General features: G+C 36.6%; 1 protein-coding gene across 2 annotated transcripts in view; it reads right to left on the minus strand.

Annotated features, from left to right (window-relative positions):
• HAT1 (histone acetyltransferase 1) overlaps nucleotides 1–16,822 on the minus strand; it is a 39,432-nt gene extending 22,610 nt beyond the window's left edge. For both annotated transcript variants that reach the window (XM_068968707.1, XM_068968706.1), the window contains exons 1-4: nucleotides 16,796–16,822; nucleotides 14,471–14,575; nucleotides 7,369–7,444; nucleotides 3,858–3,978 (exon numbers count right to left, since the gene is read on the minus strand). In XM_068968707.1, coding sequence (XP_068824808.1) covers nucleotides 3,858–3,978; nucleotides 7,369–7,444; nucleotides 14,471–14,575; nucleotides 16,796–16,802 — 309 coding nt within the window. In that variant the 5' untranslated portion in view covers nucleotides 16,803–16,822. The remainder of the gene's footprint in view (nucleotides 1–3,857; nucleotides 3,979–7,368; nucleotides 7,445–14,470; nucleotides 14,576–16,795) is intronic.
• Between the last annotated feature and the right edge of the window lie 847 nt (nucleotides 16,823–17,669).

Consider the following 17,669-nt stretch of genomic DNA (forward strand, 5'->3'; position numbering starts at 1 on the left):
AAAGAATGGATGATGAAAGATTAATATAATGGCTAAATTTTAATACACAAATAACTTCTAAGCAGATGTGCTCTGGTTTCTGACCATCTAAAAGGGTATATTTTTCACATGCAAAAATACTACTACAAAGCACCGTGTGCATAAACTCAATTATGACATATTATAGTCTCAAACCTTATACATCTAAAATAAAAATCTTGGGTTTTTTCCACTTAAATCTACTTCTCCAGTCATCCCTATCTCAGGGAATAGTACCACCACCACTGAAGCAATGGCATCCTCCTTATTCCTCTTTCCCTCAACAATCATATTTAACTCAGTAACAGATGCTGCTGACTCTTATCTCTGAGGAGGTGACTCACTGGAAAGAACGCTGATGCTGGGAAAGACTGAAGGCAAAAGAGGAAGAGGGCAGCAGAGGATGAGATGGTTAGATAGCATCACCGACTCAATGGACATGAGTCTGAGGAAACTCCTGGAGACAGTGAAGGACAGAGGAGCCTGGTGTGCTGCATTCCATGGGGGTCACAAAGAGTCAGACATAGCGACTGAACAACAACCAAAGAAATACCCTAAAGCAGGTAAATGCAGTGTTGCCCACAACGCTGCAATGTTCTGGTCTCTCTCCTCTCACTCTTGCCCTCTACAGTGGGTTCTCTGCATAGCAGGCAGAATCATCTTTCAACATAAACACTATCACATAACCCCCACCTACTTAAAACTTCCAAGGGCTTCAGCTACTCTTATTCCATCGACCGAGTTTTGCCAACCCTCTTCAACTATCTCCTACCCTTCTTCTCTCATCACCACATTTTAACAACAGTGATCTTTCTGGACAACGAAAATGCCAAGAATGTTCTCATTTCAGGGCCTCTGTATAGGTTGATCCCTTCAGATAACCATATGACTGGCTACTCTTCATTCAGAAACCAGCAAAACGTTTCTTCATACATATTAATTTGTTTATTTAATATCTATTTGTTGACTGCTCCTCTTGGCAAGAACATAAGTGTCTTAAGAACAGTGACTTTGCCTTGTTTGCCATTATACCCCTGTGAAATGAACATTCTCACTGTGAATGGGAAAGAGCTAAGCCTGTTCCCCCCACATCTGCTACCCATTCTTTTTTTTACAAGGGGAAAAAGAGGTCTCTGCTTGAACATGCAATTTAAATAAATGATCTCTGACAATGAAGCAAATAAATAATCCTACAAAAAGACATTATAAAAGACTGATTCCTTACTCCTAACACACTACTTCTAAATGGAGAAACCTCGTTTTCAAGAATGGAACAATTAGAAGTCAATGCAAATACACAGCTATTTTCACTGCACATAATATTTGAAAGATTTATCAATAACTAATAGTTCCTTCAGAAGAAATCAATTCAGCACTACCAGCCAGAACTTAAAAAGAAAAGAAACACAAAAAACCAGCAAACCCCTCAAACAACACTGAATTTTGTACAATACAAAGGAAAAATACAATTTTTAAGAGTAGCTGGGCTTGAAAATCTAACAAATATTTGATTATAAAAAGCTCCATTTTAGTAAATTGTGTTAAATGCTAGTTTATCTAAGATTAAATCTTTTCAAATATCAAATCACCACAACTACAGTATTAGTCAATGAGTCATTTTTATAGCTGCAAATTTTCAAAAATATCTAAGGGACACAAACCACTGAAAAAAACAAATATTAAGTGAAAGTTATATACATTTATCTAACAAACTGAGTCATCTCAAATAGGGGTGGCAAATGAGAACTAGAAAAAGTGCTCAAAATATTTCTGACACTGAAGTTGAATAATGGACGTAAGAGACTATTTCAGATTTCTTTTATGCTATATATCATTCATGTTTCCATTCCTTTAAGCTTACTAATACGGAATTTTTACCCATAAGGGGACTGTTTGCAAGAGGGAAGTCTCTCATATTAGCAATAAACTGAGAGCTAATAGCATAAAAGTATGGGAGCAGGTAAATAAATAAAATATACACTGTGAAAAACAGAAATAAAACCTAAAAAGCACAAAAGCCCAGGACCATTTAGAACAGGTCATAAATAGTTCTAACATCTTTGAGGAGGATATTACCATATATTATGCATGCTACGATAAGTGATTCTCTCCTGTGTGCAATACAGATTGTTTACTAGTTGTGTGACTTTGGACAAGTCCCTTACAATGAAATGAAAAAAGCAAATAAACATAATAAAAAAGGGGCAAATCAACCAATCTCTGTAATGAGAGAAGGTTTTAACAATAAGAGTGGAGCATGAGGCTGGGAAAAGACTTACGTCAGGAATTTAAACTTAGTTAAAATTTTGAAAACGTTTAAAACGTTTGAAAACGTTCCTAGGAATGTCTAGGAACAGAAAAACTCTAAAATATACAACTTTTTGAAGGTCCCTTAAAGATTCATGTCCATCCAAACATGCCAAAGACACCCCCTCCCCAACATCCACCAAGATCAACTCAAGTCTAAAATCTCATCATCTATGTTATTCAAATAAGGTACAGGTGAGACTATGGGTATGACGTATCATGGGGCAAAATTCCTTTCCACCTGTGAAACTAGAAAACAAGTTATCACTTCCAAAGAACAAAGGCAAGACAAGCATAGGATAAAAGTTATAGACTTTGTCATTCCAAAAGGGAGAAAATGGTAGGAAGAAATAAGTCACCAAATGATTTCAAAATCCAATAGGTCAAATTCCATTGTTGTTGTACAGTCTCTAAGTCATGTCCAATTCTTTGCAACCCTATGGACTGTAGCCTGCCAGGCTCTTCTATCCATGGAAATCTCCAGGCAAGAATACTGGAGTGGGTTGCCATTCCCTTCTCCAGGGGATCTTCCCAACCCAGGGATCAAACCCACATCTCCTGCATTGGCAGGCGGACTCTTTACTGCTTAGCCACCCGGGAAGGCTCAAATTTCATCAGACTTAGGAATACTGTGGTCTATGACACTACCCTCTGAGCCTGAAGTTCCTCCTTCAAAATCATTCATCCTTTTTTTTGAAAGGCAGCACATGTTTGCAGATGAATAGAGTTATCAACCTGTTTCTTGCCTGTTGGATTTTAGAAGTCCATTAGCCTTCCCGTATTCTGTCAGTCCAAACTGGCTATATTTCTGCTGATATGACACTCTGGAACACTTTCTGGGTCACGTACGTATGCCATGAAAGTTCATGCCAATAGACAAGATGGTCCTCCACAGGTGCTCCCTGAATTTATATCACAGAATTCAATCCCTATTTCTGGCTTTGTTGAGATTACTGAGGAGATCAATGAGCCACACCTGTCTATTCAGCAAAACAAGATTATTTAGCCAAGATTACTATTGGCTTTCTCCCCAGAGCACACTTCCCCACCAATGAATTTTCTAAATTTAGTGTCTTCAGAACAGGCTGAGAATTTCCCAAATCAAGTCCTAATCCTTTTTACTTAACAGTTCTTCTCTCAATTTCTCTTTCTTCTTACACTTTAAGTGGCAAGAAAGCAGGCCACAACTTCAATACTTTGTTCATAAAACTCCTCAACTCAATAACCAAGTTCATTTCTTACAAGTTTTCCTTTTCACATGAATATATGCTTAAAACAACAGACCTAAAGTTGGTAAATGAAATAAAACTCTGATCAAAAAAGTGAAGATTTTTACAGAAAAGGCTAACGATCACGATCACAGGTTTAACTGGAAGGACAGGCAGATAATCATCTCCATAATTAAATGTTAAATATGTGGTTTTAAAGCTGTAATATAACAGATTCTCTCCTTCCTCAAATCTTTAACATTTTATAATCTGTTTTATACTCAATTAGGAAACAGTTTAAAATAAATTTATTTCCGTTCTTACCTCTACACAGTCAAAGTTCTCATCAACTTTAGATGCATATTCAACACGGAACATTGTTGACAGGCTCCCAGCAATATAATATAACAAGATCTTCAGACCCTTGTAACCAAAAGCAGTTTCACTGAAAGGGGAAAAAAAGCAGTAATCTAAGACCCAAAAATGAAAAAAGTCATTACAAAGTATTAACTCTACACAGAAACAGGTTCAACTTAATGGGTAGTTTCAACATTTTAAACTATACTTACTAAAAACAACAACAAAAAAACCATACTGTAATGAAACTGTGCCTCAGCTGTCTGTCCTAGTTTATAAAGTAACAGAATAAGAACACCTACCTTAGGGATGTTATATGGGTTATACAAACAAGTCAATATATATAAATTGCTCATAACATTCACTGGTACAATATACAAGTGTACTACAGCTACTGTTGCTGCTTTTACTCTTGCTACTATTATGAGGTATTTCATATCAGAGACAAGTAATGTTAAACTGATTCCTGGTTAGGCAAGCAGTTAAGATGGAGCTATAGAGCCCAACTTATAGTTCTCCCAACTTACAGCCCAGTTCTCCCAACTTATCATTTGCATGTCCAACACAAACATCCAGAGCTGCTGAAAGTGCTAAGTGGTAGCACCTGACCACACCCCACTTACGAACTCAGAAAGCACATGGGGAGCTGCTGCTATTTTTCCCAACCTTGCCCGCTGATATCCATCTATGCCTATTTCCTTTAAAGAAAAAAAAAAAAATCTTCTAAAAAGAGAATTCTAAAATAGCCAGGCGAGTTCCCTGGTGGTCCAGTGGTTAAGACTCGGTACCTTCACTGCCTTGACCCAGGTTCAATCCCAGTGTCGGAAACAAATATTCCACCAAGAACATGGTGTAGCCCCCCAGAAGAGTCCAGAATAGGTAAATCTATGAAGACACAAAGTAGATTAGTGACTATCCAGGGCTAGGGAGGGTATGGGAAAGAGGGAGCCACTGCTAACTGTCACAATGGGAATTTTGGTGGAAATGATGAAAAGGTTCCAAAATTGGTTGTGGTGATGATTATGCAACTTTCAATATGCTAAAACCCACGGAATTGTACACTTTAAAAAGATTATTGTATGATAAAGGGTTTTTTTGTTTTTAAAGATGAATTCTGAAAGAATGCTAGAAAGAAGCAGTGTCATTTCCAGATTTCTGTCTAGGTTACCAAAACAAAATGTAAGAAGTGTCCATTCCAGGACTCTGAAAATCATGTGTACTAGAAAAGAGTGGCAATAATCCTAGGATTAAGATCAATGTAATGGTTCCCAAAATACAGAGTTATCATGATTATGTGACTCTCTTCTGTCTACCTTAGAGGGGTGTGCAAGCACACCACTTTTAATGATGTGCAAAGTGAGTGTGCAAAATGCCACGAAGAAGCCGTACTTGTGAAACTAGACCCTACTCACTAAGATATTACCTTAGGAAGAGACTTCAAGTAGCAGTAAGAGGAAGAGAGCAAGACAAAGCACTCCTTAGAGATAGAGATCCAAAAGAAAGCATTCCTATTTTTATGCTGTAATAAAACCTGTTTAAAATATGAGAGGCTCAAATTTTGGCATGAATCAATTATAAAATTCAGTTATTAATACTTAAAAGCATATAAAATACCTGATCTGATATATTCACAAGAAATTCTTAAAAACTTGTTCCATGAAGAGACATTTGTCAATTTAAAAATACATTAAATACATATGTCAAAAGTGCTGAAATAATGCATAGGGAAAAGAGCAATATAGAAGAATATTTTAAATGTCAACTATGTCTAAACACCATTTCCTACTAAGAAAAAAATCCATGGTTCCTAGAGGATATGGCCAATTCATTCTGCAGAACTAGTAAAGTACAGGGTGAATGTGCAACACTTGATTGTTTCACAAAGTAAAGTGTCCTCAAAACGATGATGATATATCAAAAGGACTCAAAAGCCAGTTTCAAAGAAGAGCCACTTGTTGAATCTGGGATCATCTGAGCATCAACATTAAAAACAGTAACAGACAATAACTCATTAAGTTAAATCCTGAGTCTATTCTGATATAAACAAAAACATGTAAGGGGAAGAAGAGACACTCTCTTTTACAGCAGAATGCAAACTAATAACTGTTGAAAATGTGGCAGCGTTAGAAAATCGCCCTTTTAGAATCATAGTAAAATACTAACAATCATTAACAGATTTAAAACTACTGAATCAAAGTCTGATGGGAAACAGGGTATTTTCACTCTCAAAAGTATCTCCTCACAGGTTACATATAAATAACAAAGAAAAAACCCTACAGTGGAGAAACCTTGCAGATACCTCCAAACTTAATGACCCAAGTTAACCAACAATGGGACAAACTGACATCAAGGACATTCTGATACAACACATTGAGGACAGATACAACTTATGCTGTAGTACTACAAATATATGCATTATCTGAATTTAATCATGAAGAAATGATCAAACTAGTCTAAAATGAAGGTTTACAAAACTAGCCCTATTCTCTACAAAAATAATGACATGGAAAATAAAAGTCTGTGGAACTGTTCCAGTTGAAAGGGACTAAAGAAAGATAACAACTAAAAGCAATACATGATTCTAGACTGGATCAAGGATGAGGAATTACTGAATTTATTGAATATACACAAAAGAATTACTGGGAATAAATTGGCAAAGTTTGAAATGTGGATATTTTAGAAAATATGTCACTGTTAGATTTCCTGAGTTTGGATAATTTTACCACAATACTGTCCTTGTTTTTAGAATATACATACTGAAGAGTTTAGGAGTTAAGAGAAGATATATCTGCAACCAACTCTCAAATGGTTCAACAACAATCTATCAATATATGTGTATGAGAATGATTAAAGCTAATATAGCTAAATGTTAATAACTGATGTATGTAAAGGATATACAGAATATTATTCTTGAAACTTACTGCAAAGTTGATTATTTTCTTCAAAATCAAAAGGACTGTTTTAGTAACGTAATGAAGGCATTAGAAATTTAAAAAATTGTGCTGAACATCCAGAACATCTTCAAACTTCCTTCTGAAAATAAATTTCTCTTAACTGCTTATTTATTTCTCATAGAAAAAAACTTGACCTTTCCAGTGTTGAGGGAGTGTTTTCTAGCAGTATAGCAAAATCGTGCAAAACAAGTAGTTATGAATATGGGCTCTACAGTCTGACTGACTGAATCTGAACTTCAGTCATTCATATGTCCCTAGGCAACTATCCAACCCCACCAGTTAATGTTACATATGATGATACCATTGCTAAGATTATGCAAATTAAATATCGTACTGTACCTATAGTATAACACTAAATGATAGGTATTATACAGTAGATTGGTGTCTCAATATAAAACATGCCATTCTAATACATTTTAAAAGAAACATGAAAAATAATAGGAAAGAAAATAAATTGATTTCTAAATTTTCAAAAAAATGTCTTTTCCCTACTAATTTGACAAATATCTTACTAAGTTACTTACTCATCCCCAAAGAGTTGATGGGTATACTCAGGAAAGAAAGTTCTAATGTCATTCTCAAGATCTTCAGGAAAACGAACTGTTTAAAAGAATAAAAAATATAGAGATATTAAAGACATTAAAGGTGACAGGTATTTCAACTTTGAGAATCTCATTATAACCAGGATATAGCCAACATATTTTTTTTTTACTTAAAAATGTCACTTTTCCATTATATGATTTACACTGGATTCTCATGCGACAAACAATAAAAATCAAAATGTTACTTTAAGTGCTTCAGCATCAAAACCCTACTGAGTCTAAGAATTAGAAACCTAGGTACGACAGAGGCATCTAATTCAGTTTTTATTTTTCTGTTATGTTCGTACACAACACAAAGAGTAAAAGACAACAAAACCAAAAAGAGGCACACTGAGATGAGAAAAGCCAGTACAAAGGAAACAAGGTGCTATAGGAAACATTCTGAGAACAAGAATAATCTGAGTTTGATGACGCTCATATCATCACATCACTCTTTATGACTGCCAAGATAATGATGATGTTTATGTTGTCGCTAGTTTTTCCCTTTTGCTTTTCACTACTAAAAGTGACACTGCAGGACTTCCCTGGTGGCCCAGTGGTTAAGAATCTGCCTGCCAATGCAGGGGACATGGGTGCAATCCCTGGTCCATGAAGATTCCACATGCCAAGGGGCAACTAAGCAGGTGTGCCACAACTACTGAACCCTCGTGCTGCAAATACTGACACCTGCCCTAGGGTCTGTCTGTGCTCTGCAACAAAAGAAGCCACCTCAAAGAGAAGCCCCCGCACTGCAGCTAGGGAGTAGCCCTCACCTGCGCCAACTAGAGAAAGCCCACATGCAGCAATGAAGAGCCAGAGCAACCTAAATAAAATTTTAAAACGTATCATAAAGCACAAAACCTGAAAATGCAATCTAAATTGTACTCAGGCACAGAAAGCATTAAATGGCATAAAAGAAAATGGCATAAAAGAACAATCTCTTCATAGTCATTAAGGTGAATTCTTTCAACGAACAACTATATCTATCTAATGCTTTAAAAACTATTCAGAGTGGGAATGGTAAAGTGGGAAGGCACACAAGACTACAAAAATTGACTTTCACCTCCCCTAAAAAGAAAGCAAAGAGGAGAAAAACAGACCAAGCTCACCTACAAACAATAATGCAAGAATATTTAAAGATAATATAGTCTTCATAGAAACAAAACATACTGTGGTACTGAAATAAAAGGATGATTCAATATCTAAAAATCAAAAAATAATTTAATACTTATGCATTACATTGTATGTAAGACAACATTATCAAAATTATTTCCATGTAAACTGAAATGGCCCTCAATATACTCTAATATGTATATATGAATAAAAAATTTTGAAAATTGAAAAACACTTTTCAACGTAACAAGCCAGGTTTATTGGAGAATTACTATAACCATCTTCATTAATTTAAGTGAAAGGAATGACCACTATCATTTTTTAACAGTGTTCTGAAAGTCCTAGAAAATGCAAATTGAAAAGAGAACACAATAAGATAGGCATATTTATAAAAAAGGAAGTGAATTTACTAAGATGTTCAGATATGACTGCGTGCCAGTGAAAAACTAAGAAAATCAGCTGAAACCACCCTCCAAAAACAGTAGAAGAATCCAGTAAGATTATCTGTTTTAAAATTCATTAAAAAAACAACAACAAATATATTAAAGAAAAACACTTCAATTAAAAATTAGGCAAAAGATTTGAACAGATAGTTCTATAAAAAAGATACACAGTGACAATAAGCACATGAAAAGATGCTCAATATCAGTCATTAGCGAAATGCAAATAAAAACTGCAATATCATTTCACACCTACTAGGATTGGCTATATATAAAAATAATTAAGTGCTGACAAGAATATACTAAAAGTGGAACTTTTATACATTGCTGGTGGGAATGTAAAATGGTGTATCCACTGTGGAATATAATTTGGCAGTTACTTAAAAAGCTAAACAAAGATTTATTATGTGACCCAGCAATTCTGTTCCTAGCTATATAGTCGGAGAAGGCAATGGCACCCCACGCCAGTACTCCTGCCTGGGAAAATCCCATGGACGGAGGAGCCTGGTAGGTTGCAGTGCATGGGGTCGCCAAGAGTCGGACACGACTGAGCGACTTCTCTTTCACTTTTCGCTTTCATGCACTGGAGAAGGAAATGGCAACCCACCCCAGTGTTCTTGCCTGGAGAATCCCAGGGACGGGGGAGCCTGGTGGGCTGCCGTCTCTGGGGTTGCACAGAGTCGGACACGACTGAAGCAACTTAGCAGCAGCAGCAGCAGCTATATAGTCAAAAGAACTGAAAACAAGGACAACACATAATTCTATCTTGATGCTCACAGCAGCATTATTCACAATTGCCAAAAGGTGGAAACAACCTAAGTGTTCATCAGCAGATGACTAAATAAAACAAAGTGTGGCATACAGTGGAATATTATTCAGCCATTAACAGGAGTGGAGTTCTGATACATGGTACAACATGAAACATTTGCTGAGTAAATAAGCTGAAAATATGCTAAGTGAAATAAGCCAGACAGAAAAGGATAAATATTCCACTTAAGCAAAGTATCTAAAATGGGTAATTCATACAGACAGAAAGTAGATTAGAGGTTACCAGGAGCTGGAGGGAAAGGCGAATGTGGAATTTCCGCTTAACAGGCACAGAGTTTGGTGTAATAAAAAAAGATGGACTTTTTTCTATAGTAATCTACCCCCAGAACACTGATCTCTGTGGGGAAAGTAGGCCTGTCAATCTCTCACACACGAAGTGAAAATAGCTTATTAATGGAGAAGAATCTTGGGATAAACCTTAGTGGAACTATTGGTATGCGGTCAAGAGTTAAAGTTATCCCATGTGTCTAGAACAATGTCTATAAATGTTCTGATAAACGTTTCTCCAAAGAAAGGGGAAAGGGAAAAGAGGGAGATAGAAAGAAAGGCTGGTCTGAGGGAAGCAAATTATTGCTACTGATAGTAGGAATTAGATTGCCCAAATAACCCAGTCAACTTTAGTTATGTCAAGTATGTGTAGAGTACATGTAACGGGATCTTGATGTGGTAAAATATATATATATATATAATTACTTTCCATCATTCTCCTACACACAATAAAGATAGAAAATACAATGGAAGAGAAGATGCCACTTTATAATAGCAGTAAAATAGATGAAATTCCTAGGAATAAACAATAAGAAATGTTTATCATCTATACACAAAATTTAAAACTCTACAGTTAGACAAAAAAAAGTCTTAATAAATAGAAAGATATGCTTGCTATTAGTAAGGAAGACTCAATAATGTAAGGACGTTACTTTTCCCCATATAAAACTTAAATTTTAATAGGATTTCAATTTTTAAAAATTAACAAAACATCTCTTTGGAACTTAGTAAAATGTTCATTAGAAGAAAAAACATTACAGAAACTTGAAGAGTAATGAGTGGGATCTAGTCACACCATACAGTAATCATATTTATTGTAATAGTACACTAATGGCTCAAGGGAAACAGAAGGCCTCAAAGTACACCCAAGAATACAGATGATACTCTAGAGTGATTAAAAAAAGAAATTTCAATTGTTTAAGAGACAACAAACTGGCAGGCAGATAACTGTCTAAACCATCTGGCAAAGTATAAAGCTGGATTCCTACTCTATGCTTTATCAAGATAAAGATTCAAAGGTTGAATTAAAAAAGAAAAAATTTAAAAATTATTAAAATAAACAATATTTTTATCATCTTAGAGAAGGAAGGCCCATTTTATAAGACACAATGAAAACTCACAAAAGAAAAAGAAATTTCCCTAGATAAAAAGTTTTAACTTCTACATAACAAAAGTCAAAACAGGTGTCAAAGTATTCGCAAAATATGACAAAAGGAGGGCTGGTTCGTTTAAATATAAAGGATATACTTCCCTTAGAATTAAAAATCAATTTTAATTCTCAAATAAAAAAATAGTAAAAAACACAGTGAAAAAGAAAAACCTCACTAAACAGTTAAGTGTTGGCAAGGATGTGAAGAAACTGCAACTTTCGTGCACTGTTGGTGGGTATGTAAAATGGAGTTGTAATAACCACTATGGAAATGATGGAGGTTCCCCAAAGAATTAAAAACATAATTACTATATGGTCCAGCAATTCCACTTCTGGATACATATCCAAAAGAACCTGAAACTGATCTCAAAGAGATAGCTGCACATCCCTATTCATAACAGCATTATTCAAATAGCCAAGAGAAGGAAGCAACTTAAGTATCAATGGACGAATGGATAAATAAAATATGGTATGTATATACGGTATGTATATATTATATATAGATAATGTAATATATATAATGTAAACATTATAAATACTATAATAATTTTATAATTACATGTAATATATATAATATTATATATAACAATATTATAATGTTTAAAATATATATCATGTAATAGTATCCTGTCTTAAAAGGAAGGAATTTCTGCCAAGTGCTACAACATGGATGAATCTTGAGGATATTATGCTAAAGAGATGAGCCAGTCACAAGACAACAAATACTGTATGCCTGCATTTATATGAGGTATCTAAAGCAGTCAAATTTTAAAACAGTAGAAAGGTATTAGCAAGGGGCCAGTGAGAGGGGGAAAATAAGTTCTTTCTTTCTTTAATAAATAGTTTCAATTTTACAAAATGAGAAAGTTCTGGAGACTAGCTGCACAACGAGAGTATACTAAATACTATAGAACTGTACACTTTAAAAATAGTAAATTTTAAGTTATGTGTTTCTCAAAACAATTGCAAACAGAAATAAGAAGCTACCTTTCCCACATCACAGGGGCAAGGTGTTTTTGCTTTTTTTAAAAAATGGTAATATGCAACACTGATCAGGGTAGAGGTAAAAGGACTATCTCAAATGTGACACTGTAGCAGTATAACCACACATACTTTTTCTGGAAGGCAATTTAAAAACAGCTACTAAAGTAGAATATGTTCGTAACCCTTTGATCTAGCACAGTTCTTAAACAGAGACAATTTTACACACCATCCTTAGGAGGTATGGCAATGTCAGAAGACATTTTTGGTTGTCACAACTGGAGGAGAATGTTACTGGCATCTAGTTATCAGACCAAGAGTGCTGCTAAACATACTACAAAGTACAAAATAACAAAGAATCCTTTTGTTCTTTAGTTGCTAAATTGTTCGGACTCTTTTGTGACCTCATGGACTGTAACCTCATCCATGGGATTTCCCAGGCAAAAATACTGGCTGCTGTTAAGTCGCTTCAGTCATGTCCAGCTCTTTGGACTGCAGCCCACAAGGCTCCTCTGTCCATGGGGTTCTCCAGGCAAGAATACTGGAGTGGGCTGCCACTTCCTCCTCTAGGGGATCTTCCAGACCCAGGGATAGAACCCGGGTCTCTAATGTCTCCCCCACTGGCAATTGGGTTCTTTACCACTAGCGCCACCTGGGATGGGCTGCCATTTCCTAACAATTACCTAATCCAAAATGTTAACAGTGCTGAAACCGAAAAACTCTGATCCAGCGTTTCAACTTCTAGCCACACATTCTACAGATCACTCAACACAAGTGGGTACATATATACACAAGGGTATTTACTGGAGAATCACTTTTAATAGCAAAAAAGGAGACGCAAACCTCACAACAGAGTAAGTTTAAAAAAGTATCATAACTTAGCTAAATTATGATACAGTCATCCAAATTACATAATTTAAAAGAATGAGGTAGATCTATATAAAGTTACCAACAATGATATTCAAGTTATGGTTAAGCTAAATAACAAAACAGCCTGACAACAGGATCCTGGTTTTAAAGAAACAATATATGTACAGGAAAAAACACTTTGATCAGTATTATCTTTTTAGTGAGGTGTCAGGACACAAGTATCTTCTTTATCACCTTCTCTGTATTCGTGACATTTGTACTGTTTTAAATAATTTTAGCTAACAGTTACTGTGACTGTCTACATCAAGTTTTTCAAGCACTTTACTTGTATTTAACCTCATATTTAATTCACTACAAATAATATTAATTCCCTTTTAAAGATGAAAAATCTAAGGAATGGAAAGTGATGGAACCAGAACATATTTTTTAAACGGCCTTATTGAGTTATAAATTTACATTCCATAAACTCAATTGTTTTAAGAGTATAATTTTAAGATTTTTAGTTAATTTAGACTTGTGTACCACTACCATAATCTAATTTTAAAATACTGCCATTACCCCAAAGAAATCTAATCTGCAGTCATTCTCCGTTGCCACCCTTAGACCCAGGTAACCACTAACCTTTCTGTTTCTGTGCATCTGCTTTTTCTGAACACTCACACAAACGGAATCATGCAGTATGTCTGGTTTCTCTCACTTTAGAATGTTTTTGAGGTTCCCCTACGCTGTAGCATGTATTGGCCCTTCACTCCTTTTTACTGTCAAATAGTATCCCATTACATGGATATACCACACTTGGTTTAACCATTTACCAGCTGATTGGTATCCACATTATATCCTTTGGCTATTGAGAATAATACTCCTGTGAACATTCACATACAAGTTTTTGGATGGACAAACATTTTAAATTCTCTTGGGTAGACATCTAGGAGTTGAACTGTTCAGTCATATAGCAAATATATGTTTACTCTTTTAGGTCCTGCCAAACTGTTTTCCAAAGTAACTGCAAAACTGTTTCCCAAAGTAATTGCATCATTTTATGCACCCACCAGGAATATATGAGTCTCTTTCCACATTCTCACCAACACTTATTTTCTATTATTTTTATAAGCAAAAAGGTAAAGGTAAATGTTTTTAAGAGGTTAAGACCATTTCTACTTGTCATTATTTTGCCACACTGAACTTTTGACCTGTAAACTCTGCCATCTCTCAAACATCTACCCACTCCATGATATAAATCAAGACTTTATAAAATCTGGATGTGCTCAATTAGTATAGAAAACTAAACATAAACTGCAATAAACAATAAAATAAGCCATACAAGTGCCATAAACAACTGCTCTTACACAAAATTCCCCTTCATATACCTAACACGACTTAGAAAAGGCATACATACCTAATTTCAGTTCAATTGCTGTGTTGGTGTTACATTTGTACTCGGCCAGTTTCTTCTCAACTGCACTCTTGTATTCAACCAAAAACTTCTCCATAGCACCAAATCCTAAGAAAGAGCATTTTAAAAAGACTAGTTGGAAGTGATTAATCAAACCTTAAAAAAAAAGAGGGGTTCTTACTAGAAGTGGAATAAAGGTAAGTCTTTAACTATGCTAACAGACCACAGAGTTCCAAATACTCCTACATAAATGTACTGAGTATATGACTGTCTCATTATTAAACAGAATAAATATCACTTTTGAGATAGAGGCTTGTGAACCAGACTGGCTTTACAGAAATGAGTAAACAATAATTAACATAACAGACTACTGACATTTCTAAATATTTAATATTAATATAAATTACCTGCTAGGATTTATACCTAAGCAGCAGCAGCAGCAGCCTTTTAAAAAGAAATATAAAAAGGATGCTACTGCTCCACTAAGAATCAAGCTAAGAATGTCCTTCAATAATTACAAGATAGCATTTTATTCATAATACTGGAAAAATTCTACCCAAAGTACTTTCAGATCAACTATTTCAAAACCAACAACTAATAATGCATAGAAAGATTATCTCAGGAAGGATACACAAGAAACCAGTAAACACTGCTATTTTTAGTATAAAAGAGAAGGAACAAGGACATGATTAGGAAAGAAATTTTTTAACCATGTGCAAAGACATAGGCTATTGGAATAATCAAGTGGTTTTACTACAAGGTGGCTATCCATCAATGTATATGATAATTAACAATGGAAGAAACCATTATCAAGAGAAACTTTCAAGCAAAGATGGCAATAAATCTCCTGACTAATCATAAAAATTAGGGAAAACTCAGGTAAAAAAGTCATGAGTAGAAATGAAAAACAGGGTACAATGACATGCCATAAACTTCAGTAAGTGGTTACAACACAAGTACACAGAAAATGGGCAACACTTGAGGCAGTACAGATTAAAGGTTTGGAGTCAGAATTGCTGGATTCAAATCCAGGCTTCATCATTTGCTTATGGCATCTATGACCTAGAGCACATTACTTGGCTTCTCTGAACAAATGGATAAAAAGAGTATAATAGAATCTACCTCAAACTTCATCTATGAAAACGAGGGAACAGAACCCACCTCAAGGCATTTATGTATAATCTAAGCAACAAATCATACATTAGTTTAATCCTCACAATTCTACAAGACAAGTAGATACTTTATCAGCCCCCTTTCATATTCAAAAGCTCAGGCTTAGCAAGACGTTTGGTCGTTTAAAGGTCACTTGATTACTAAAAGGTGGGACTGAGATTCGAATTTAGATGTAATTCTTGTAACAGTTCACCCTGTGCCATACACGGGTCCCCCTCTTAAGACAGTACCAATGGACCCTAAAATCCTACAGTCTCTATCTGGTAGAAGAGGTCTTCGTTAAACATCTGTAGAGCTCATGCTATACCCTGTCTATCCAGCACATCCATAAACGTCTACTGAGACTACTAGGAAGGCACTGGGAAAAGATAAAAAGAAACTGTCCGTCACTTCAAAAGATATGTAACAGGGAAAAACAAAAAAAAAAGCATATACCACACCAAAACAATCTTAATACACGTACAAAATAATGGCAATAATTAGTTATTAAACGCTAAATTTAAGAGATTCAATAAAGAAAGCAGAATGGAATAAATACAGAATTATATTAGACATCCCCTAAAAGAGAAGTTTAGATGAAGGAAGAATGCTTAATCCTCTTTCTCAAAGGAAATCTATATAAACCTTAGGACTACTTAAGTGTGAGAGATTAAGGAGACTACTATGAAGTCAAACAAGACTCAAATGAGAGCCTTGGCGCAGGGTAAGGCAGCACTGCGCTGGCTCAGAAGTTGAAGTATAGGGTGGAGGAAGACCTGGAAGAGGAGGGTCTGAGCATTAAAATCAGCTGGCGGGAACAGGCTCAGACTAGAGGCTGGGGCAGCAGTGGGCAAAGGGAACGAGAAGAGAAACAGGCGTCCAGGCACCTGGCACCTTACAAGACCAAACCACCACGCTTTTTCCTGGTGTCTTGGTCCCTCTCAGGGGCCGAGTTGCCCGCTGAAGGTGCAGAACCCCGAGCAGTTGGGGGCGGGGGCACGAATCTCGGCGGAAAAAGAGCTGGGCTGACAGTTCCGCGCTCCCAGGCTGAAACAGGCCTTCTAAACCCCAGGCAAGAGCTCGAAAGTTCCAGGCGGGTACTGTCACCTCCGTCTCGGTGTTCGTTCCCAAACCTGCCCACCCTCTCCCCTTGGTAAACTTTTCCCGGGAACTTACCCGCCATTTCCGAGCTGCGAGCACCCGCGGCTGAGGGAGGACGAATCAATCGCGCGCGCTCCCAGGCCGGAAGTGAGCCCACTTTCTGACGTATTTCCCCCGCCCACCCCTGGCCTGTAGCTGGCCAATGAGAGAAGGAGGTTCGAGGCGCGGCGTGGTGGAAGCGTCTTGAGAGGCGGGGCCAAGACGGCGGGGCGGGCTCGGACGGTTGCCTAGCCACAGCGAGCGCAGTCAGTCCCTTTACAGGTTTGAATTGCTGGAGGAGGCCGCGAAGGGATATTCTCTGTTAAGACGCTCGCTAGCTTGAGAGTTTCTATCGGCTTGATTTGAATGTATACATACCTTATGACAGTTTTCTGTACCCCCTTAGCGATGTTTGGGAGTGGAAGAGAAACTTTCCACTTGACCTGGACGGTAGATTCAAACACCCGAGCCCTGTCGGTAAAATAAAGGGACTGAGTTGTGATTTCCGGAGAAATTTTCACTTGTTTATATTTTTGCGGTAAATACTTGTTTTACATCGTTTTTCTTTCATGTCTTTTAACAATATGTATACGGTGTGAGACTTAGGTACTCTGTTTTCACTTTAAGTTTATTACGCAAGAGTCTGCACTGCGCTTAGTCGCTCAGTCATTTCCGACTCTTGTGACCCCATAGACTGCAGCCTGCCAGGCTCTTCTGTCCATGGGATTCTTCAGGCAAGAATACCGGAGTGGGTTGCCATTTCCTTCTCCAGGGGATCTTCCCAACGCAGGGATGGAACCCAAGCCTCCCGCGTTGCAGTCAGACTCTTTACTGAGTGAGCTACAAGGAAAGCCCACACAAGAAGTTGTCAGTTCAGTTCAGTCGCTCAGTCGTGTCCGACTCTTTGCGA

Source organism: Capricornis sumatraensis, chromosome 3, assembly GCF_032405125.1.
Source record: "Capricornis sumatraensis isolate serow.1 chromosome 3, serow.2, whole genome shotgun sequence".
In the NCBI taxonomy this organism is placed as follows: domain Eukaryota; kingdom Metazoa; phylum Chordata; class Mammalia; order Artiodactyla; family Bovidae; genus Capricornis; species Capricornis sumatraensis.